Below are 23308 nucleotides of genomic sequence, written 5' to 3'. Positions count from 1 at the left end.
AGTAATTTGCTTCCATAGACCTGGACTTTATTGCATTCTTTCTGAAGACATTTCTGACCATTTTCAGAGGAATGATGAATAATTGAAGCATCAGTCTACACATAACAGAGGACATAGGAAAACAAAACATTTTAAATAGTCTATTTAGAGACTTTATTATTAGACCCCTGTCCCTAAAACACATCATTGTTTACCATTTCTTTACTTAAATTTCCAGGAAACGATCAACAATAATGCAGTGTGACAGGCATAAAATAGCATTTTAGCCCCAATTAGGTGATTCCGAAAGAGTTTTTAGCATATACTTGGCACATATGTGCATGGTGTGCAGTGTGTCCTTAAGTAATTTGAAGAAATTGGACAAATGAAGGAATAGATGACATTCTCAATTAGTTTTGACAGTTTTCCTTGAAAGAAAATGGCAGATGTAATGGGAGATCTAGGCTGGAGACTGCAAGCTGGGGAAAGCTTCGGTGAGGACGGCCAGCAGTTCCTGGGCCAGGAAGAGGCCCAGGTACTAATGAGGGCTGTGAGAACTTAGAAAGAGAACTTAGAAAGAGGAGGGAAAACTTATATTAGTCATAGAGCCATAGAGCCAGAATGGGTGTGTGCTCTAAAAAAGGTCTAAAAAAGCTATGTACAGCAGATAAACAGAATTTAAAAATCCTGACACAGGATCTGAGAGGTGCCTCTGTCCCTTTATTGGCTCCACTGTTCACCAAAGCCTCATCAGAAATGGTGTCAGTGGAAGAGTGTCTGTCAACAAGCCATTGTTAACCTTCCTGTCATGTTCAGGAAGGGAGAAAACATGGAGAAAAGGCTAAGGTGTGAACAGCTGCACAAGAACCTGACTGAAAATCAGCAGTAACAGGTTTTCGTGGAGTGATGAATCCAAATTTGAAAAATTGGTTCCATTCATCAGTATTTACAGATGATATCAGGAGACGGTGACTGTCTACAGCCATCTGTGAAGCATGGAGACTCTATCATGGTTTGGGTCTGCGGGGCTGACCCAAGTTGTGAATGTCCTTCAGGAAGCCTGGAGAACTATCCCTGAAGTCTCTTTAAAGAAATTATAAGAACATTTCCCTAAAAGAGTTCAGGCTGTGTTGAACAATAAAGGTGTACATACCAAATATTACCTTTCAAGCTTGTTCAAATAGAACATATTATTTTCCCGATTATCCTTGCATGTTTCAATTAATCAATCGACAGATTTCTAATTTTCAAGCAAAATAAATAAGGTTTGGCTCAAGACTTTTCTACAGCATTATGTATTTTCACAGGTAAAGCTTCTTTTGGGTGTTTTTGGTAAAGAAATTACAGGAAATTTAGGACAAAGATGCAACAGTGGCCCCTTGTCAGAATCATAGTAGGGGTACCAAGTTAAAGCTTCATAGTTACATGTTCTACCAAAGCCAGTGCATTATTTTGCAGTTTTAAAGAAAGTTACCCAGATGTTGATCAAATATGGGTCTTCTTCTTTTGTCCATTTCTTAAGACTAAGGATTTGTTTTTGAGATTGACTGGAGCAAGTCAACGAAACATCAAATCATAGAAAATACAACAACACATTTTTTCTTCTGTGATGACTTAGTATAACAGAAATTGGCATTTTGACTGTGCTCTTAGATAAAATGTATATAAAAATGGATGTTGATCTATGTTACCACCTTCTGGGACATTTAAAGATTTTAAAAAATGAAAATCTGTGCAATCAAACAATACTGAAAGCCAACTTTATTTTTCATCCTAAATATTCATGAAATGCCACAAGACATCTAAATATTCCCCTCTAATACAACAACTAACCCATAGTCGACATAAATATGGAGAAATAACAATAAAATAACAGACTGAATAGAGAAGGACTCAGTTTAAACAATCACAGATACATTCTCCTTTAACCTGGCAGTATGACGCATGTAGTGCTGCCACTCTGCCTCAGTCCTGACTGATCCTGTCTGACCTTGTTTTACCTTGACTACGCCCATAAAGTGTGTGTGTGTGAGTGAGTGTGTGGTAGGAGTAGAGAGAAAGGTTTGTGGGTTTTGTGTATGTGGCTGAATTTCCGTGTGTGCTCGGGAGGGGATGTGTCAAGTCTTCTGCCTCCATTGAGATGTATGTAAATGCCAGTAAACCTCTTTGTGCTTGCTGGTGGACAGCGAGAAGAAGGCTGCCATCAGCCCTCGGATGAAACCTTGAGTGGGTGGAGGTGTGTGAACATGGGTGTTAACGGCAGGGCTGTTAGGGGGGAAATCAAAATGCCATCAAACTTGTTTGTGAGATGATAGTGATAGTGCTGCTCAACAGGAAGGGTGGATTTTAGGAATCCTACCAATTAAATCAGCAACAATCTGAAAGCAGTCCCTCAGATTGAATATAAGATTGTAGGTACACTCATTACATTTTTTAAGTTCTTTCTTACTTGCAGGAATTACACAAAGATCTTCCCAGAAGTGCATGTTTACTGTTAAGTGAGTCATTTTACACATCATGCATCTGCAAATAGAAAAGGAAGACATGACCAGAAAAAAAGCAAGTACATTTACTCTCACAAGTAAGGGTCATGAAACTCAAGTTGGAGGTGTTTCTTTCACAGATCTGATCAGTTGAGATGTGCAACACATTCACGCTGCCACCCTATCAGCAGGCTTTCTTTTATCTCTTACTTTCTCCCCTCCTCTGATTGTGTTGAAGGGCTCTGATGAGTCTTGAAGAGAGCTCTTGAAGAGAACTAAAGGCAAGATCTGAGACATTTGGGAGGTGGGGGGGTGGGGTTCAGCTAAATCCTTGGATACTCTTCTCACACATCTCCTCCTCACTGTACTGAGCCATTCAACACTAAACCCTCCACCCCCTCTTGCCCCCAACACCACCAACACTCCTTTTCTTTGGACACCCTGAGAGCTCTGCGCTCTCTTGTCCCTTTCTCTCTCTTTCTAGCCCAGCCTATCTCTCTTGCTGTGTTTGTCTTTTGCATAACAATTATTCCCCCAAGTCCATGTACCCGAACAATGCTTGTATAGCTGGTATTTGATGTCCTTTACTCCACTGACTTCTCTCCGAAAGTGTGTTAAGTGCTCATCTGCTGGTTATAATGTAGTGTGATGAGCTAATTTCAGAAGTTCCAAAAGAAGAAATTCTGTTTGTTTGCAAGAACGTCTTAAACTAAACCACATGAACCACCAAGAATACAATGACATGAGTTTGAGGTGCTCTCTGTTTTACTGTCCAAGTATGTATTGTGAAACTACACATATGAGTCTAAGGCTGACCTCTATAATAATGAGGGCTATCTGCAAATAAATAAATAAATGCAGAAAAACCTTTTTTTTTTTTTTTTTTTTGGGGGGGTTGGGAGTAAGGCCAGAAGCCACAAGGGGACAGAATGTTACACATGGCACTACATATGCAACCTATATTCCAGCAGAACTTGATTATACAGCCTGCAGACAGCTTGACCAGTTTTACACCTTTAGGTCATATTGCAGTTAATGCCTGTAGTGGGACTTGCAGACTAGGGGGAAACTTCCATCGAAACTTCAGGATAGTGTCTCAGATGATGGGGGTGTTTGGGGGGTGGGTGGGTGGGGGGGGGGGGGGTGGGGGGGGGGGTTGATGGGTGTGGGGATTGGAATCAAAGGGTTGAGGACTTTTTGTTTCAACGTGAAAAGGAGCTAATGGCCGACCATCGCATCTCGGGATCTGAAATCCCCGGGGTGCCCCCGGGGCCTCGTCGTACAATTGCACCCCCCACTCCCTTCCCGCAGTGCGTCTTCCTGCCGCAATCTGCGGCCAACGATTCGCGCTGGGGGATCGCATCTGTACTGGGCTTTTGAATAGCCATTGATAGGGGGTGAATGGGAGAAGTTCACTCGAGTGCTGTGGATTGGTTTATGGTTAAGCTTGTTTTTTTTCCATTCCGAATCTTTTAATAAGCTCAATATAAAAAAGTAGCCATAACCTTGGCAACTGTAGCCTTTTCCTTTATCCTTTTATCCCAGTATGTAAAATCTTATGTTATGCATAATCACATATTTTTATTATTATTATTTTTAAAACAATCATAAAAATTGTAGACTGTCTTTTATTTCGGTAATACAACCCTCTAATTCAAATACAGATTTTTAACTGATCCTTCTGAACAAAGTTATATTCAGCTGTTTTAAGATAATGAAGAAGAAGACAAAAACAAAAAACAAACAAACAAACAAACAAAAAAAAAACCACAAGTGAAAACATACACTTTGTAAAAAAGGTGCCACGGGCATGAATAATTTCTCACTACTTCATCCTCGAGAAGCTTCCCACAACAAGATAGAACATGTCTTTATCTGCAATGGGTGGGAAAATTTTTATTTCGAGTAGCCATAAACCATTTTTCATTCCATTATGCAAGTGTTGCCTAATTTATGAGCAATTTATGCTTGTTAGAGTTAAAAAGTACCCGACCCCAATGTGTTTACGATTACATTTGGCCTGGTTCATTAGGTTAATTTGTTTCATCACAGTTACTCGGGATGACATTGGTATTTGTTTAAATACATTGATTCAGGCCACACTGAAGCTTGTGTGTGAGAAATTTTAATGTCAAAGCCATGCCATTAACGAGGAATAATGTAAAGAAACGCTGCATTATAATTTATGTATGAAATGAGCGAGTTAGGATGTTAAATTGTTTTTTTTTTACAGGAGCAGTGACCTGTGGTTTTTGAGCAGTGTTTTTTATGGTCTTCCAAGTAAATCAGTTTATTTTAAGCATTAGCTTAACTTTAAAATATATGTACTTCACATACATAAAGTATCAATACCGTGCTAAAAATAACTTTTTTAAGTTCAGGTGAAAAAAACACGCCCACCTCTTTGGGAGGAGTCAAGGTCATTTACAAATGCACCTTCAGCTGTGCCCAATCAACCAGCCGACCAATGGGCGATGATTGGCTGTAAGACGATACGAACACTTGTGGCGCTGATAAGAAAAATCTGTGGAGCAGACACGCATTTGAGCCTGATGGTAGATAAGCGTTTGGGAGGACAAAGCTTTATGGACTAGGCCGTTGGGATATTGGTAGTTATGCTGCATTCAGACGCAGGCCTTCACGTTTGAACTGGTTTATTTATTTATTTTTTTTCTCCTCTGGATCCCGAAACGGATAAGACATTTTAAAATCAGTCACCGCTAGATCAACTTTTCCCCCACTTTCTGGAAGCGCGTTTGTTGCTCGGCCAGGTTTTCTCGTCTTTTGGAAGATGTCTGAAAGTCCTGAGGGCCACAGCCGGCCTTATGACTTCAGCCGCACCAGCGCTTGCGCGCAGCTTTTGGGTCAGGAGGGTTTTGGTAGTAGTGCCTCCTTCCAGGTACCCCATGGTGTCTTGCCAGACCCGAGTCGCATTTACAACAAAAGCTGTTACAGTGGTATCGCATCGACATCCGCTCAAGCCTTTTTCCCCTTCCCATCCGTCTCCACCGACTACAGGCCCTCTGAGCTACAGGCTGGAGACTTTGGGCAACCCAAGCATTGGTATCCCTTTGCAGACTACACAGGCCAATTACCTGGCGTATCTGCAGCAATCCAGCCTATAAACCTTAGCACCCCTGAAGCCGAGACGGCGGAGCAAATCAAACTACCTGAAATAAAGATGGAGAAGGTCGCCCGCGAGGACTACTCATCCGAGATAAAAGTTCAGCAGTACTTGACTCCCCAAGCCTCCAACGATATGGCCCATGGGTTATTCTACGCTAGGACTGGGACCTGGAACCCGTCCTTTTGGTCCTTCCCGTCACCTGGCAGCGGTAGTCAAACTCCCTCCACATCTTCGACATCTTCCCCATCGCTGTCCCCCTCACCCCCGAGCAACGGACTTCCGGGGAACGGGTATTTCAGCGTGAACACACCTCAGGTTGTCCCTGAGGCCCAGCAGCAGAGGCCGGCCGCCTCCCGACGAAGTGCCGCGTCCTCCAATCAAGGATGCAAGGAAGAAGTAAGTCTTCATCTCGTGGACCATTTGCAAGAGCACTGCAAATGTGCGCTACCTATCAGTCAAAGATGTTTCGCTTGAATTTTGAATATTATTATTATTATTATTATTATTATTATTATTATTATTATTATTATTATTATTATTATTATTATTATTATATTTTTTTTTTTTTTTTTTTTTCTCCTTCTAGCAGGAAACTGTTTCCACTGAAGAGCTGGAGCAGTTTGCCAGGGAGCTCAAACACAAGCGCATTACTCTGGGTTTTACCCAGTCAGATGTTGGCCTTTCACTGGGAAGCCTTTATGGTAAATTTATTTCTTCTTTTATCTTATTATGTGGCATCTGACTTTAGTAGATTGGATTGGCAGATTTGGTAAATGTTGGCAATTTTAAAATGGTTATGAATATTATATGCTCATGAAGTGTCTTCTGCAGTTTGGGGAGCTGGCTGTTATGTGTCCGTCAAGTCTTATTTCTTTTATTTTCTGGAGCAGGAAAAATGTTCAGCCAAACTACCATTTGTCGTTTTGAGGCTCTGCAACTGAGCTTTAAGAACATGTGCAAGCTGAAGCCTCTTCTGCAGAAATGGCTGGATGAGGCGGAGAACTCGGAAAATCCTCAGGATGTAAGTTTCAAACAACCAGTTTGGGACCATGTGATCGCCAAACTGGGGCTCCTTTTAATTTTAGACTAATCCCAAACTGAAGAAGATATGTCAAATCCTCTAGTGATACAAATTTAGGTGCTTGAAGAGCACAATCAGTAACTGTCCATCCCTCTTGCATGTTTCTGCTTCCCCAGATGTACAAGATTGAGCGAGTTTTTGTTGACACCAGAAAAAGAAAGCGGAGGACCAGTCTGGAGGGGGCAGTGCGTGCTGCTCTAGAGTCCTATTTCATCAAGTGTCCCAAACCGAACACCCAAGCAATTAAGCACATTTCGGATGATCTGGGCCTGGAGAGAGATGTAAGCATATCTTATTTCTCTCACCACAAGTCTCTTGTGGTTCACATTTCACAACACTTTATTTTTTCTCTTGGCAGGTGGTACGTGTTTGGTTTTGCAACCGGAGACAGAAGGGGAAGCGCTTGGCTCTGCCGCTGGATGAGGAATTGGAAGGCCAGCTGTATGAGCAGAGTCCTTCCCCCATTCCCAGTCAGGCCTACCCAGGGCCCAGTTTCACTGGAGGCCCTCCTCCCACGCTCTACATGCCTCAACTTCCCAGGCCTGATGTCATGAAACAAGCCCTGAATCCTGGAGTGGTTGGGCACCCAACTAGATAAAGCCATAGTCCAACCAGAACCACAGATTGCCTTTCAAAAATGTGCCCAACTTGCCTCGGAAAGGAAGCTCTACAAATGCAGCAATCAAACCATCTGATCGTATCTGAGTTGTGTGAGGGTGAAATCAAAGTGGTTTCCTGTTTCAGCTGTAGTGATGGTGAAATGCCTTATATCACTGTGTTCTGTGACCTTGAACTACTTTGACCTCATATAGCAAAAGGGGATGTTAAGTTGCACATTTATTGCATGACTATGCATTGGCCAGTGAGTCCATAGTCTTTGAGTTTATGTGCTGTGACTATATGGACCAGATGTGGAGTGAGGCTTGGTCTGTAAATGCTCGAGAGCTGGGGTGTTTTAGTTGTGCATAATTCTGGGTAGGCTTTCTGTGGTGCCAACAAGGGAAAAGCAAGGGAGGGACACCTCTTTAAACAGTATTCATTTTTGACAGTTTAGCCAATACTTGTGCAATACTTCTGTGTCATGTCTGAAGAGAGCATCTGTAGTATTTGTCTAAACTAGCACTGCAACAGAAAGCGCTCTTATAAGATTGATTTGTCCAAATTTTTTACAAGGCTTTTATTCCATTTTTATTTGTATACCAAACTTGCTTTTTTTCCCCTCCCTTGTGGTTATTAGCATTAAGCAAAAGGGGAAAAAAGCGCTTCAGTAGGTGTTAGTGTAATCCTTTGACGTAATCTGGCAAATACTACCGTTTACTTGTTCTATTTGTACACACTTTCTTTCTCAGATGAGTGACAGTAAATGTGACTTGTTGCCATCTGCTTTTAGAAACTCTTGTAGGATTCTTTTTCTCTTTATTTAGATTTTAATGTTGACTGACTACCCTGTCAACTTTTTTTTTTTTTTTTAATTTCCTAGGTTACTATTTACTCAGTGTTTTTAAAACTTTGAAAACAATGTTAAATGTCATTCCAACTTCAAAATACACCAAGAAGTCCCTAGGTGACAATAAAATTATTAGCAGGATCAGCTTAAAGTTGTCAAACAATGGAACAGTATGTACTGCTGTAATTTATTTTTGGCCCAGGATAGCTCAGTGTTGATTACAAGCTGAAATTATCGACTTGGAGTTATTTACTGAGAGTGCAATCACAACTGTTAGGCATTAGCTGTTAGTTTTTTAGCAAAACTAAATTGATTAATATATTGAAAATCTGGGATAGTGACATTTTTCACTTAAAAAAAAAAAAGAAGTTTGTAATCATATGTATGCATAATTACGGAATTGCCTATTATCCCCCAATAAATATTATTAAAAGACAATGTTTGTATCTTTTCATGATAAACCCTCATCATAGGGTAAGCAGCAGTTTGTAGCTGAACTTAAACAGGGGAGTTTTACCTCATGCTGCTAAACTTGGGCATTAGTGTAGTAAGTGCATGTATGTTATATATTATTTAAGGAAGTGGTGTGCGTTTTTTGGCCTGGATATAAAGTGCAAACATGGTCTCTGCTGAAGAGTTGAAAGACTCACAATGAAAAATGGCTAAAATTTTTTAGAAAGTTTTCCAGGTTTTGCTTTATTGTAGACACTGAGGCAGTTTGAGAACTGGAGTTTCTACCAGAGGCGCTGTGAACAAAGCTCATTTTAAATGTTGAATTATTTACAAACATGATCGAGACAATCAGCTAGCTTGGCTCTCTCTAAAAGTATGAAACTGTCTTTCTAAGCTGGAGCAGTTGACTAGCTCACAGTATTTTATATATTCACACAGAATATTGCAACAGCAGCTTCTTTAATAACTAACCTGAAGGTGTAAAAGTGGTTGCATAATTTTAATAAAACATCCCTTTCTTGCAACACAGGAAAAGGATGTTTTCTGTCATAGTTTGTACAAAGTAGCACTTACAGTACAGTGTGTGTTTACAGACATTTCCATAATGCAAGAGGCAGGTTAACTTTATCCAGGTATCCACTACATCCCTTTTCTAAATATCTCCAAATACTAGGTAGTTTTTAACCTTAGTGTACTGGAGTAAAGTGCTAGGGATCTCAGTGTAGCAGATCACTCGGTCATTGTTGTTAATGCATAGTAGTTGCAGTGCAGTCTAAGTTGTGTGCATATAAACACATTTCTGAAATATTTTTTTAGATACAATTTTTCAGATTTTTAAGTTTCACATTCACTCTGAACTGTTTTCAAAGTAATTCAGAGAATGATGCCATGATGTCTACAAATGTTGCAAAAAAAAATACAGTAAAATTTGATCAAATGTTTAAGTTCGTGTTAGCGTTGACCCACGCATCTAGGTCTGAGTAAACTTTGTGCTTAGGTAAACTGTTGTACTTTGAACAGATAGTACATAGTCTTTCCCTCCAGTCTGTGTACCGTTTCACTTTCCACTGTTTCTTCCAGGTAAAATACTCATTGTAGCGTTTCTTATCCTCTGCAAGCTGTTGTAGATACTTTCCCATTTCATTCAGTGATGCAAACTCATCAACATGGATGAAAGAATGAGGTGGAGCCACAGCTTTGTAATCGCCTAAAGGTGGCCCCAGGACAATGGGCACAGCCCCTCCCTCGTAAGCATTCCTCCACAGCTTCTCCGTGATATAATCTTCAGCAAGTGAGTTCTCAAAAGCCAAATAAAAATAGCAGCGAGATATTGTAGGTAAAAGTTCTGAGGAGGGGAGTCGGTTTTTAGTCCAGCGCCCATAAACCGCCACAGGAACTGAAGCTCTGAGGTCGTTGTACACTTGGCTTCTTTTGTGGTGGCTCTTATAGTTGCTGATCACCCAACAAACCAGAGAGCTCTTGTTTACAGAGTTGTCTTCATTCACATGTTCTTCAGCCTCCCTCCGTAGCAGCATGCCATAGGGTATGCTGACGTCAGCATCCCTCTTGTAGGTTATGGTCATGTTAAAGATATCTGCATACTTATGTAAGTTTCCATTGTGAGAAGGAGCCTCCAGGGACATCCAGGCCCACTTCTGGCTTGGTGGCCGTGAAACGTTAGTAGGCAACTTGTGGAGGCCCACTTGCAGCTCCCTGTTGTGGAACACCACTACATCCGCAGAGGGGAAGTAGGAGCGCTCGTCCACCAGAATACAGCGAGGGATACGGTAGAGATCCCAGCAAACGTCACCCTTCAGGCTGAATGATCTGCTGAAGGGCCAATACCACAGCAGGACGGTCACATTTCTACTTCTGCTGTCATGATGTAAAGGTTTCACAGAGCTACTCAGCCACCCACTGAAGAGACACAGTGGTAAAAAACAGAGAAAAGGGAGGATGACTAGCCTCTTCACCAACTTGCGTATTTGTTTGGTGTGAACCCCCTGTGATAAGAAAAGAATGAATACATCAGGGTTTTTTTTTCCTGCTTCACTGTTTGCCTTGAGCAGATATAAAGAAAAGACATTACTTGCACGTTTTTTTCTTGAATGCTGCATAGACTTCAAGGATGATCTGTTTTGTTTTACCTAAATATAATCCCTCAAATTTTCAGTAAATGCATCCTTCTAAAGGTCCGCTTAAGTTGGGCATATTTAAATTCTTCTTCTTGCACTCTGCACAGTTCACAGGTTAAAAAAGGTGTTGCACTGACCTCATTATAAACTTCCTGAAACAAGACACGTTAGCGCTTATCCCTTTATATCATCTGTTAAGACACCAGAGGCTTCTTCCAGGAAACATGTTCACAAAACTCTATATTTTAACAGTCAATCTAAGATGATTAATTCTGATAAAGTCTTTTGATCTTTTGGTTCCAGAGAGGTTTATCAGTGTTAAGTCAATCATCTCTGTGTATATTCAATTCTGTGTTAAGGCGTGCCTGACCAGAGGAAGAAAAACATCATCAGCGGAGTCGAGGTGGGAAAATCTGAATTTCAATATTATCAATAGCCATGCTGGTATTGGTATCAAATTGATGCTAGCGTGATCAATACTTTGTTTCTATCTTCTAGGGTTCAGTATGTAGCCCACTGAAAAAAGAAAAAAATATACCTCAAACCTGCACTATGAATAATTTCTGAACCGTGTTGTTTTGACTGTCACGTCTGTTTAATTGCAGTATAGCACAGCATTACAGTAGAGGTCCCAGACCACAGATTCACCATTGTAATGGGTAAATAAAGAGCAGAGCCTCTGATTAAAACCCAGCAGATCGAAGGACGTGAATATGCATCAGTGTGGACAATGATGTTTATCTTAAAACTACGGTGGATACACTATTTCTTGCCATCTCTGATGAAAAACAAAAAACAAGTAAATAAATTAAAAAAAAAGTTTTTTGCTACAGTTTATCACCATTTTCATTTTAATTTAAAGTAATAGTAAAATGATGGGATGTAACCAACTTACTTAAATGCTTAGTGAGATTTAAAGAAAAAACAAAGAGAAAAACAAAATTTTGCTTTAATGTTTCCCTGTGTAAATATTTCTAATCTGATCTAATCTCAACCTTCACTGATAGATGATGGTTCTCTTACAGCCACAGCCTGGTCAGTGCTCTTTTTAGCGAGTCACAAATGGAGAACAATGGCAGTTCCAATGAAAAGTTTCACAGTTTACAGCTGTTTACGGTCACTGGCGCCCTTTTGGGGAAATCAAATTTGAGGGGGAATTCTAGTTTCTAATTCTGTCTGGAAACTCAGAAATTCAGGAGTGTACCATAAAATGTCAGTGATGCTTATTTGTTTTAAATCCTGCTGTGCAAGTGGTTTTCGACCTGGTTTGCCAATGATACCTTCTACCAGAGCCCATTCTGGATAGATGCCTCAGTACATCTATGAACAAAGTCCAACCTGAAATGTTCACAACGCAGTCAGACTGCCTGCAACATTTAATGATGTTACAGTCTTAAAGTCATTTCGGCCTCATCTTCATTCAAATATTCACATCGAGATCCAACTGTGACAGGCATTTTTTTTCTCCTTCTCACTGACAAATGAGTGATTAGTGATCGACGTGATAAAGCTAAAGCTTTAAATAGAATTAATATAAATAATATTTAAAGATATTCAAATAATAAATTAGTGATGTAATTGCTGTCTCCATCCTATGGAAGTTTGTTTCAGCTAATGAATGAATGAATGAATAATAAAAAAAAAACAAAAAGAAAAAATTATCAAAACCCAGACATGCATCAGAAATTTCTGTTATTATCTCCATTATGTGTTACACTACATTATGATTTATTATCTCAAAATTTCAACTGGCAAAAAATATGTTTTGGTTTTTGATTTTTTCAGTGGTGAAAACAAGACTTCATACCATTGTTATTGATGACTAAATCATTGCAAAAGTGCTGATGTTAAGTGCAAAAAATAGCAAACGTCTAACTGAGATTTCGGTCTTTGTCAACCTGTAAGCTTCTGGAAACGAATTTGCGTCGCTCTGAGGTTCGCCAGGGACTTTATGACTGAAGAAATGAAACATGCAGTCACTGATTCAGCTGTGGTGGTGGTGTGGCAGTCAGACAGAAATTCAGAGTTTGTTGATGAAAACCTGCCAGTGAACAGATTTAGTTCACAGATTCTTTTAACCTAGTAATTGACTTTTTCTGGAGCAGAATGTCGGGGTTTTCGTCTTATCTGGCTTAACAATGTCGGAGCTAAACTTGCTTCCCGGAATAGAGCTTAGGTCTGTCATTAAGTGACCAACACCTCATCAAACTATGGAAACTGAAAAAAAAAGCACTTTCTTCACAAGGTAACTTTGTAAATTTATATGGAAAATCAGAAGTCTCTCTTAAAGCAAATAAAAGTGTGTTGTATTCAGTTTTGGGTAGAGTAGTGACTGTGTTCAGGACTCACCATTAGGGACTTTAACTTAACATGTGGCTTCCAGTTTGAACACGATTCACCACCTCCTACACAGATCAGCACCTTGCCTGTCCTTTGCTTTAAATGAACAAAACAAAAAATAAATATTACTTTATAAGAAGGGGAAAAATCTCTTTCAGTCAGTATTTGCATGTGTACAAAACACGTTGTTATTATCTTCCAGCTGTTATTTGGTTAATCGCTCCTGTCATGTTCAAAAGACAGAATCAAGCAGTTGCACAAATGACACAAAGTGAGTTACAAATCACCTGGTGTAAGCTTGAACGAATGCAATTCAAATATTTTAGTTAATCCTGTTTTTGCATTGCATGACATTGCATATTAAATTCTAAACTAAAGGTCTATATCATTTAAAAGCTCTAGATTTCTTAAACGGTGTGGTCTTTTCTGTGGAACCTGTCTGTGTCTTTGTCTTTAGAAAGTACACTGTGATGCAGACTTAAGGAAATGGGATTTTGCAATATGTAAGACCTGAAACTACAAGGTTTCAGTTTGTTGAAAATGAAGAAGAGCAACATTTAAAATGACTTCCCACACTAACTCCTGAAGAAATATTTTCACAAATTTATTCCTTACATTTGCATGGTAGAGGAAGAAAGCACATGTTTGGAAAAACAAATAGAACAAATGAGCCTCCTTCATAAAAACATTTATATATATCTTTAATACATTATATATTTTTTTATTCAAAATCTATGTCAACATGCGTATTAAATAGCAATATTCTTAAGAAACAGGCCATGTCTATAGTTCAGACCTAAAGATCAGCTACAGGATGTTGTAAAAGATTTTGTTGTTCTGTCACTGGCTGTTGACCATATACTTTTAAACCTGCATGTTTGTATTTATTTCTAGCAGTCAATGAAATGCAAGCTGGCAGATTAAATAAGCAAAGTGTGTTTTGCACAAAACTTAACCCCCCCCCCCCCCCCCCCCCCCCAAAAAAAAAAACAACCCCAAAAAACAAATAACAATTTAGTAAGATTTTGCTTAGCAAGAAATTTCTTTAGATGAACCACACTGACCAGAAAGACATATGAAAGACAAAACCCCAAACCTCCTCCACTAACCTGATGATGAGATGAGTGGTTTATTCTCTGTCTTCAATCACCACGAATATTGTTTCTGCTTGTTGCCAGTAGAAACTCGATGGTAAACTTGTGTTAGAAAACCAAAAAGCACAAAGCCTTTTAAAGAATCGGAGGTGTGGCTTTTCTGAAATCTTGCTGAATTGGTGTTTAGATAAAAAGGTCCACATTGTCCCACCCTCTTTCTAAATCCGCATTGCATTTAAATTCCTGCCTTCTGGTAAGTGCGGAACATTGTTTCTCTTTTATGTCTGTGGCAACCCTCACTCTATGAGAAAAAATGGAACATATTCAAGACGAGTTTGTTGCATGTGTGCACGGCTGTAAAAAAGAGGAAGTGTTAGGCATGACATATGAAGATGGGGGTTACACAAGGGAGCTCACACAAGACTGAGTTACAATCAGGGAAGCTGCTGTAGGGGGAAGAAAACATTATTTGCAATCCCCTGTTTCTACACCGGCACTACTGTGCAGAAATATTTTGCAAATGTTCCTTTAATTAATAAACAAAACAAAAGGGAAAGGGCCTGAATAAGAAACATCATGTTTCTGCTTGCATCAGTGAGTGGTCAAAAGACAACATGCAGCAAGACGTTAGATATATTTAGAGTATTATTTACATATACATGGCTGGTTGTCACTGATTATCACTTGTGGTTTGTTAGCGCTAAGGAATGAATAAGCAGCGACAAGAAGTGGTGAACAAGTCTGTATTTGATCCAGAATGAATTGCAGATAGTGTAGTCGTAGTTTAAAATCTGTAACAGTGTATCTGTGAATATGTAAGTATGTGCACTGGTGTGCTGGATCTCCTGTGTTGCTGCAAAGAATTATTTTCCATCTTGTGTAATCTTGAATTTGAGCAGTAGAGGTCATCCTTAGTCTTCTTGTGAGCACATCACTAGCTCAACAAGCTTGTGCATGTTGGTGGCTCCCAGTGGGATTTCTGGACCCCATGGAGAAGAAATTATCTGCCTCTTTTAACTACTAATTTTCCTTTACGATAGTCCCAATCACCCGACTCTTATCTGTGTATAAGCTTGTCCTCCATTTCCCAGTCGCCACCTCAGTGCACCACCTTTACTGCTTTTACTTGTTTTCCTCTCCCAGTAGCCTCTTGACCTGTTTGTCTCACCTTTAAATTGTCAAAGGGTACAAAAAACAGGATTTTAAAGTGGTTGAAAGTATATTTAAATCTCATAGATTATCAAATACTAAATAAAGTCCATCTTTGTGCTTGTGCAACCAATTCAGATGAAGCAATGTGAGAAAGGAACATCATAGTCATAGTCATACCCTGTAAATAATGGTAATCGCATGTATGTTTAATATGCCATCTCTTTAGTAAAACCATGTTTTATATAACATATTTGGTTTATGTTGTGCTTATGTTAAACTGTTTTTACACCATATTTGTTGCACATATGACAATTTAGTTTCAATTGTTGAAGAATTTATTCAAAGAATATTTGAGCGTTTCAAAAGCAGAACAACATCCTGTTTGATCCTGGACAAAATAATACACTAAACTGCTTTCATTAACATGTATTTGAGTGTGTGAAATCAGCTTACGGAATTCACAGCACAAAAAGTCACAGATGACTGATAAAGACAGGTCACACCCTTATGATTTCCTCCCTCAGTCTTCCTCGCCTGTGGAATAATACAATGTTGTAGGGGTTGTGTCACAGCTACTGCAGTCTGCTTCTTTCTAGTGATGTTTATCTCACTCATTCAGCTTTCACCATTTTTTTTCTCTTTACATCCTTGAGGGTGTTTCTTTCTCTTCTTGCCAACAGGAACACAAGTCTCGGTGGTGAATGCTTGTTACACAAGAGCATTTTTATTCAGTCATGAATGCAGATCGACAACTAGAAACAGCTGTGGAAAATGTCCAATATAAACATATCAAACTGAATGGGAAAACACTGGGTCTAAAAATTTCTTCAGTGCAACTGCTCTCTCAGTTCTCTTAATTTATATCTGAAATGGAAAGCATGCAGAAAATAATGTGGCCAAAAAGAAAAGAAAAAAGAAAAAAAGAGTTGAATAATAAATTCAACAATGATATTTAAGATACAATATCACCTTTGTGGCAGTATTTTGGATAGCCCTCTTTCCAGTTCCACTGTGAGGGTACCACAGTGTGCAAAATGTGACTCATCAGCTAGTGGAGAATTTTTCTTTATAGCATGGGGAAGCAGCCACAAGCAGTCAAAACATCCTTTGGAAAACTACTGCACCATGCTATTGATGTTACAGCAGCATGTGATATACTTCAAACTTTGCCCCATGAGATAACTGTAATTCCTTCCTCCAAAACATCAATATGTCCTTTAGATTCCATTCCTCAAAGACGTTCTACCATTAATTAATGTTTCAGTCTTAAGTATGATCAACCTGTCTCTATTAATCGGAAACATACCGCAGGCCTTCAAGCTGGCAGTACTTAAACTGTTACTTAAAAAGCCATCACTTGACCTAGATGTCTTAGCTAATTATACGCCAATCTCCAACTTTCCTTTTTATCTCAAAAATTCATGAAAGAGTAGTTGTAACAGAGCTAACTGATCATCTGCAGAGCAATGGTTTAATTCAAGAGATTCAGTCAGGTTTCAGAGCCCATCACAGTACAGAAACAGCTTTAGTGAAGGTTACAAATGATCTTCTTATGGCCTCTGAAAGTGGACCCATCTTTGTGAGTGTCCTCTGAGACCTCAGTGCAGTGTTTGACACTGTAATCCATAATATATTTTTACAGTGATTAGAGCATGCTGTAGGTATTAAAGATACTGCACAGCAGTGGTTCATATCTATGAATCATATCTATATACATATTTGTTCACGTAAATGGAGAATCCTCTCTTCACCCACTGAGGTTAATTATGGAGTTCCACAGGGTTCAGTGCTAGGACCAATTCTGTTTACATTATATATGCTTCCCTTAGGCAGTATCATCAGAAGGCATAGCCTTCATTTTCAGTGCTATGCAGATGACACCCAACTTTATCTATTAATGAAGCCAGATACAACACACCAATCAGTTAAACTGCACGAATATCTTAAAGACATAAAGACCTCGATGACCTCAACTTTTCTTCTTCTAAATTCAGTTAAACCTGAGGTTATTGGACTTGGCCCTAAAAAACTTAGAAAGGTGGTATCAAACCAGATTCTTACTTTACCTTGGCCTCCAGTAACACTGTCAGGAATATTGGAGTCGTGTTTAACCAGGATATGTCCTTGTGCATATTAAACTGATATGTAGAACTGCTTTCTTCTATTTGTGCAATATCTCTAAAATTAGAAACATCCTATCTGATAAACTAGTTTGTGCGTTTATTACTTCTTGGCTGGACTATTTTAATTCGTTATTATCAGGCTGTTCTAAAAACTCCCTGGAAGCCTGCAGTTGATCCAAAATGCTGCAGTTAATTAAAGGACTGAAAGGTACTAGAAATAGAGAGCAGATTTCTCCTATATTGGGTTCTCTTCATTGACTCCCTGTTAAATCCAGAATCAAATTTAAAATCCTTGTCATCAAATACATTGTCTTGAATAATCAGGCCTGTGTTATCTTAAAGACCTCATAGTATTGTGTAATGCCATTAGAGCATTTAGCTCTCAGACTGCTGGTTTACTTGTGGTTCCTAGCAATAGACTGGAAGGCAGAGCCTTCAGGCCCCTCTTCTCTGGGCTTCCAGTTTGGATTCCGGAGACAGACATCTTGGTGTCATATGATTTGCAGGGGTTTTCTCTGTTTTTGGTCTATTAATATAGGGTTTTTACTTTACAATATAAAGCGTTGTGAGGCACCTGTTGTTGTGATTTGTGATGAATAAAGTGAAAGTAAGCAAGCTTGAAACTATAGAAATAGTCCACTTTTTTGATGACTCCTTTCTGTCTAACTGATCTATTCTGCTAGATAGCAATTGACAAAGAGCAAGCCAGGGCTGAAAGAGTCAGATTGGACAGACAGAAAGATTTCATCGACAGAATATGCTGGAAGTGAAGCCAGATCCAGATTTGCTGGTCTGACTGGTAACTCCAGAGGAGGTGTAGGCTGCCACTCAATGCTGGAGAGGTGTGGTGGCAGAACAAAAAAACCCAGAAACAGGTGCAGAGTAGAGCAATTAAATAATACAGGTGGAGGGAAGATAAAGTACTGGTCTTGCATCCAGTGCTAGCTGTGATCACCAGTGTGAGTATATCTTTCAGTATATGTACTTTCTTTAAAAACAGAGAGAAAGAAATAGGTAAGGAGGTGTGTCAGAAAATTGCAAATGTCTTTACTTCAGTCACTATCACAGCTCTGCCTTGTCATTTCATCAGCAGTGACAGAAAGAAATCAGTTTGTGGAACCAGCAGAGGTACGTGGACATCAGTGGAAAGACGGAGAGAAAGTAAGATGGCCGAGGAGCCAAAGATTGAACTCTTTGTAAAGGTAAGACATACAACAATCTTGACGTGTTACAGTCTAAGCAAAAACCCTGCTCATTCCCAGCTACTTGGTAACACAAGGTGACATTTTCCTGTTTGTTTACATCTAAAGTGACAGAAATGTGTCAAAAAAAAAGCTTTTAACTTTAGCAAACTACAGTATTTCAGTGTATTTAAACTGTAGTAAAAAATATCATGCAGGATATGGCAGAGATACAAACCAGTATTACAATAATAGGTAGGCAGAGATACAAACCAGTATTACAATAATAGGTAGGCAGAGATACAAACCAGTATTAGAATAATAACCTTTTTAATCTGGGTGTGAAATTCCTTTGCAGTTAGCTTAAACTGCCAGAGCAGAGCAGGCTTGACAAGAATACCTGTGTAGGTGCTCATGGTTTTGTTAGATCCTGATACCAGAACCCACGTACAATTGTGCAATTTTATGATCATAAAAGCTTGTTTTATACTCATCTGCTGTGACTGCAAAGTGTCTTTGTTTTTGTCTGTCAGGCCAGTTATGATGCTGAGAGTGTGGGGAACTGCCCTTTCTGTCAGCGACTCTTCATGATTCTTTGGTTAAAAGGGGCCAACTTTACCCTGACCACTGTAGACATGAAGAGGTGAGAGCACATTTTATTCTTTTTTCAAAAAGTCTTGTAGAATCTTTCAGAGCTGGGCACAAAGGAGTCTGGCTTCATACTGCTTTTTTTGATGTAGTCTCAACAAAACTACTATTTACATTGTTTTTCACAAGTTGCATTCATGGACAGAGAGTTGCATTTGTAAAAGAAATGGGAAGAAAGTCTGATTTACATTATAAAAGGCACCCAACAATGAAAACCTGCCAACACCTCACCCTCCACCAATCCCACTGAGTTCAGGAAAGGTTACAGGGACACTAAATGCTATGCAAGAAACAGCCACAGCAATAAAACATATAGGCAGGCAAATTATTTACATTCATACAGGATTCAGTTTTTTGTAAAAAAAAAAATTGGTAAAAACTATTTATTATGTGAAATGGCAGATTACTGAACAGAAAAGACTGCTGCCTGGTGTAGGGCTGAGATTCTGAAGCAGTCACACAAATGACCGCAATAGGTTAAGAATGATAAGATGCTGAAAACAAGTACAAAGAGATATTTGTTAAGACAGATAACAACATGATGCAAACAAATATTTTACACACCTGCAAAGAAACACAAAAGCGCCACGAGATTCAAAACAATTACAAAAATTTCAAAAAAAAAAAAAAAAAAGGTTTGAGAAACACTAGTGAGAAAAACAAATGGTCAGCAAACAGTTGTAACTGACTCAAAAGTGACACAAAATTAAAGCAAACAAGCTCAAAATAATCAGGTTCACATCTAAAACAAATCAGTTTCCATTCAATTTTTAAAAAGGCAAAAACACAAATGTTGTGTTCACTTGTTGACACTGCCCCCAAGTGTCAGTAAAATCAGGTATTGCAGGTTTAAGAAAACAAACACACACACGGGAAGCTGAATGACATTTACAATGTATGAGTGAGAATCAGGCGTAAGAAACACCAAAACCAACAATAGAAGAATAAACCCCCCACACAAAGGTTTGACATAAAATTTAAAGCTGTCCTTCTGATGAACAGGCAGCGGAAAGGGAGGGGGCAAGGAGCAAAATATGCTGCACTAAACATAAACAACATGAAAGTTAAGTATATAAAATACACTATTTAAATCATATAAAAATAGGAAGCTTTCATTCCGGTGTCTCAAAAATTCTGTAGGAAGGTGTTAAGATGGTTGCTTGTACTCCAGCAGTCATTGCTTCTTCATGTTTTTGCAAAAGGGGGAAATAATGAAGCCCTGTTAATCTATAACACAAAACAAAAGCAGCTCAATGGTTTCAAACCTGTGTTTGCATTTTTTTGTTAAACTTATCATGTCAGTCTATTTTTCACTCAGTAGGAATCACTACAAACCAAATTTAGACTGGTAAATGTGCATGATTCTAGAAGAACACTTGCACCCGTAAACTAATTCATAGTCATAAAACACATTTGGTAGTGAGAAGAAACCACAGTGGATATTAAGTCTTTACCCCTTTAAAATTTAATTAGGAGTAATCCTTGAAGCTCTTTTCTGAATAGAGCAATTTTTGTCATATTTCAGGCCTACTTATAGAACAAAAACCACTGGGCATGCATCAGAAGTCAGCGAGGGTGGTCTCTACCTATGCAGCTACCTTGAAAAAACAAAAGCCAGAAATTACTCTAATCATCAATGGTCATCATAGCATGGCTTTATTTATATATACTGAGGTGTCAAAACACATCATTAGAAAGTGATCCTAGCATGCTTTTCCATAGCATTTGCTTGGTTTAGGCTGGGAAGTTAAACATTTTAACTTTCTGATCAAGTGTGCCAAAATAAGCCTTCACTGATCTGTTGCAGGGCTCCGGATGTACTGAAGGATTTGGCTCCAGGCTCTCAGCCTCCCTTTCTCATCTACAATGATGAAGTCAAAACGGACACTAATAAGATTGAGGAGTTCCTGGAGGAGACCTTGGCCCCACCACAGTGAGCAAAGTGCATCTTGCTTCAAACATATGAACCACAGTGTTTTCAGTCCTTGAAACACACTGCATATCTAACTCACACACTGCAACACCAAACATTAACAAAATGTTTTATTTCATTAACAACAGGTACCCAAAATTGTGCTGTCGATACAAAGAGTCCAACAGTGTTGGAGAAGACATCTTCCGAAAATTCTCAGCATATATCAAGAATCCCAATCCTGGCTTAAATGACAGTAAGAATTTTGAAATTTTCAAGTCACTTCTGCTATGTATATGATTGCATGATGGAAAGAGCCATCATGGGTTAACAGAAAGCCTGCAACTTCTTTCAGTGCTCGAGAAGAAATTTCTTTCCACTCTGGTGAAGCTGAACATGTATCTAGAAACTCCTCTCCCTCACGAGCTGGACAAAAACCCGGATCTTACTGTGTCTTCACGCCTCTTCCTGGATGGTGACAGCCTTACCTTGGCAGATTGCAACTTGCTTCCCAAACTCAACATTGTCAAGGTGAACAGAATTCAGCAATCCTCTGTGTATACAAACCTTTCATTTTGTTTTGTTTTTTAATCCCGAAGAAGAGAGAAATTTTCACTGTTATCTGAATAGTAGGGATGATTTGAGAAATGTAATGAGTCATTCCTGGACTTATTTGTAAAAATCGCTCTTCCCTCAGGTGGTGATTAAGGAGTACCGTGACTTTGCCATCCCTGCAGAGCTCAAAGGTCTGACACGTTACCTAGAGAATGCCTACAAACGGGACGAGTTTCGCCACACCTGCCCAAATGACTCAGAGATTCTCCTCGCCTACCATTCTGTCGCCCAGTACCTAAGCAAATAGAGGAGTGAACTAAAACAGCATTCATGAAATTAAAGAAAGTAAAAACAGAAAGAGATAAAATGCAGAAGACTCAAATATACCATGTTGAAAATTAAGTTCTATATCTGTTTAAATTACATTTGTGTGGACAATAAAAAAATTGGCAGTTTAATCATTTACTTTCTATAAAAAGTATAGTTGTTACCGTGACTTTGGCTCCCTCTAGTGTTTCTCGAGTGTTTTTGTAAATGCCGTGTACGTGCGTGTTTTGTGTCTGAACGTAATGTTAAGTGCACTTAATTCAAATCAGATTTTAAACTACACATTATTTTAGCATACACATAAAAAGATGAATGGCTGTACATAACTCCTCTTTACACATTTTTATATAGTGACTGCATATTAGCAGTGACCGTATGAGAATGGTTTAATTTAAATGCATAAATGCATAAATGGAGGGTGAAGGAAAGAGTATATCTATTTATATGGACATTATGGACATACATTAAAGGTTAAATATGAAAAAGTGGCTAATGTTGGTAAATGAATGTTTGTATATGAATTTATTAGCTACTAAATTTCTGCTTTAAAGTTGTCATGAGTAATCGTTTTTATATTAAAGTTGTATGGTGAATGCAGATTTTTCATCATCATGGAATCCAAAACATTGGATGAAACTTAATCAGTTTGTTAATAGCAAATTAATTATGGTAATAAAATTATTGATTACATGTCTATATGACTCTTGATGTAGTTATTTCTATGGAAGCAGTATTTCATGCAATATAGCAGTAAAATTCACTTTCCAAATCTACCTGACCCTATATATAAAAGTAATTGCCCCCTAAACTTAATGCCTGTTCGTGCCACCCTTGACAGCAAGAACTGCAGTCAAGTGTTTACAGTAACTGGCAATGAGTCTTTAACATCACTGTGGAGGAATGATCATCTCTGCATGGCAGAATTGTTTTACTTCAGCCATAATGAGAGTTTTTGAACTTGAACAGCCTGATTACGGTCATGCCAAAGCATCTCAACCTGGTTTAAGTCCGGGCTTTGGCTAAGTAACTCCAAAACCTTCTTTTTGTTTTGTTTTTTGAACAATTCAGAGGTGGACTTGCTGGTGTGTTTCGGATCATTGTCCCTCTGTATTGCCCAACTGCTCTTGAGCTTCAGGGAATGAACTGATGGGTGGAGATTTTCCTTCAGGGTTTTCTGAGAGGAATTCATGGCAAGTCATGCAGTCATGCAGGTCTTGAAGCAGCAAAGTAGCCCCAGCAGTGTTGCCAACGCCTCAGTAAGGAAAATCGCT

The 23308-nt window shown here is 38.9% G+C and overlaps 3 protein-coding genes across 4 annotated transcripts; 2 read left to right on the top strand and 1 right to left on the bottom strand.

Annotated features, from left to right (window-relative positions):
- The first annotated feature begins 5253 nt into the window (after positions 1 to 5253).
- On the top strand, positions 5254 to 7699 carry pou5f3 (POU domain, class 5, transcription factor 3). Its single transcript, XM_063480710.1, has 5 exons — positions 5254 to 5985; positions 6176 to 6290; positions 6480 to 6610; positions 6787 to 6951; positions 7029 to 7699. Exons 1-5 carry the CDS (start codon positions 5254 to 5256, stop codon positions 7266 to 7268), a joined length of 1383 nt encoding a protein of 460 aa, XP_063336780.1. The 3' UTR covers positions 7269 to 7699.
- Positions 7700 to 9100: 1401 nt separating this feature from the next.
- LOC134632117 (fucosyltransferase 7 (alpha (1,3) fucosyltransferase)) lies at positions 9101 to 14241 on the bottom strand. The gene is made up of 3 exons (XM_063480711.1): positions 14155 to 14241; positions 13055 to 13141; positions 9101 to 10573 (listed from the first exon to the last, which is right to left on the bottom strand). The coding sequence occupies exons 2-3, from the start codon at positions 13055 to 13057 to the stop codon at positions 9503 to 9505; spliced, it is 1074 nt and encodes a 357-aa protein (XP_063336781.1). The 5' UTR covers positions 13058 to 13141; positions 14155 to 14241; the 3' UTR covers positions 9101 to 9502.
- On the top strand, positions 10968 to 22152 carry clic3 (chloride intracellular channel 3). 2 transcript variants are annotated; one of them, XM_063480714.1, is made up of 7 exons: positions 10968 to 10985; positions 18590 to 18616; positions 19129 to 19238; positions 21051 to 21176; positions 21305 to 21411; positions 21511 to 21686; positions 21853 to 22152. In XM_063480714.1, exons 1-7 carry the CDS (start codon positions 10968 to 10970, stop codon positions 22015 to 22017), a joined length of 729 nt encoding a protein of 242 aa, XP_063336784.1. In that variant the 3' UTR covers positions 22018 to 22152. The 2 variants fall into 2 exon arrangements, with proteins under 2 accessions (XP_063336784.1, XP_063336783.1); XM_063480713.1 differs by lacking the exon at positions 10968 to 10985 and having other exon boundaries at positions 18511 to 18616.
- Positions 22153 to 23308: the final 1156 nt, after the last annotated feature.

The sequence above is a fragment of the Pelmatolapia mariae genome, linkage group LG7 (assembly GCF_036321145.2).
Source record: "Pelmatolapia mariae isolate MD_Pm_ZW linkage group LG7, Pm_UMD_F_2, whole genome shotgun sequence".
NCBI classification, from domain to species: domain Eukaryota; kingdom Metazoa; phylum Chordata; class Actinopteri; order Cichliformes; family Cichlidae; genus Pelmatolapia; species Pelmatolapia mariae.
This window is presented reverse-complemented; position numbering and strand designations above follow the sequence as displayed.

Excerpts from the sequence above, each read along its gene's own strand:
- clic3 (XM_063480714.1), top strand. Across the intron at positions 18,617-19,128 it reads AGATTGAACTCTTTGTAAAG|GCCAGTTATGATGCTGAGAG; the intron begins GTAAGACATACA and ends TTTGTCTGTCAG. Across the intron at positions 21,412-21,510 it reads CAATCCTGGCTTAAATGACA|TGCTCGAGAAGAAATTTCTT; the intron begins GTAAGAATTTTG and ends AACTTCTTTCAG.
- pou5f3 (XM_063480710.1), top strand. The coding sequence starts at position 5,254 with ATGTCTGAAAGTCCTGAGGGCCACAGCCGGCCTTATGACTTCAGCCGC. Across the intron at positions 5,986-6,175 it reads ATCAAGGATGCAAGGAAGAA|CAGGAAACTGTTTCCACTGA; the intron begins GTAAGTCTTCAT and ends TTCTCCTTCTAG. Across the intron at positions 6,291-6,479 it reads TTCACTGGGAAGCCTTTATG|GAAAAATGTTCAGCCAAACT; the intron begins GTAAATTTATTT and ends TTTCTGGAGCAG.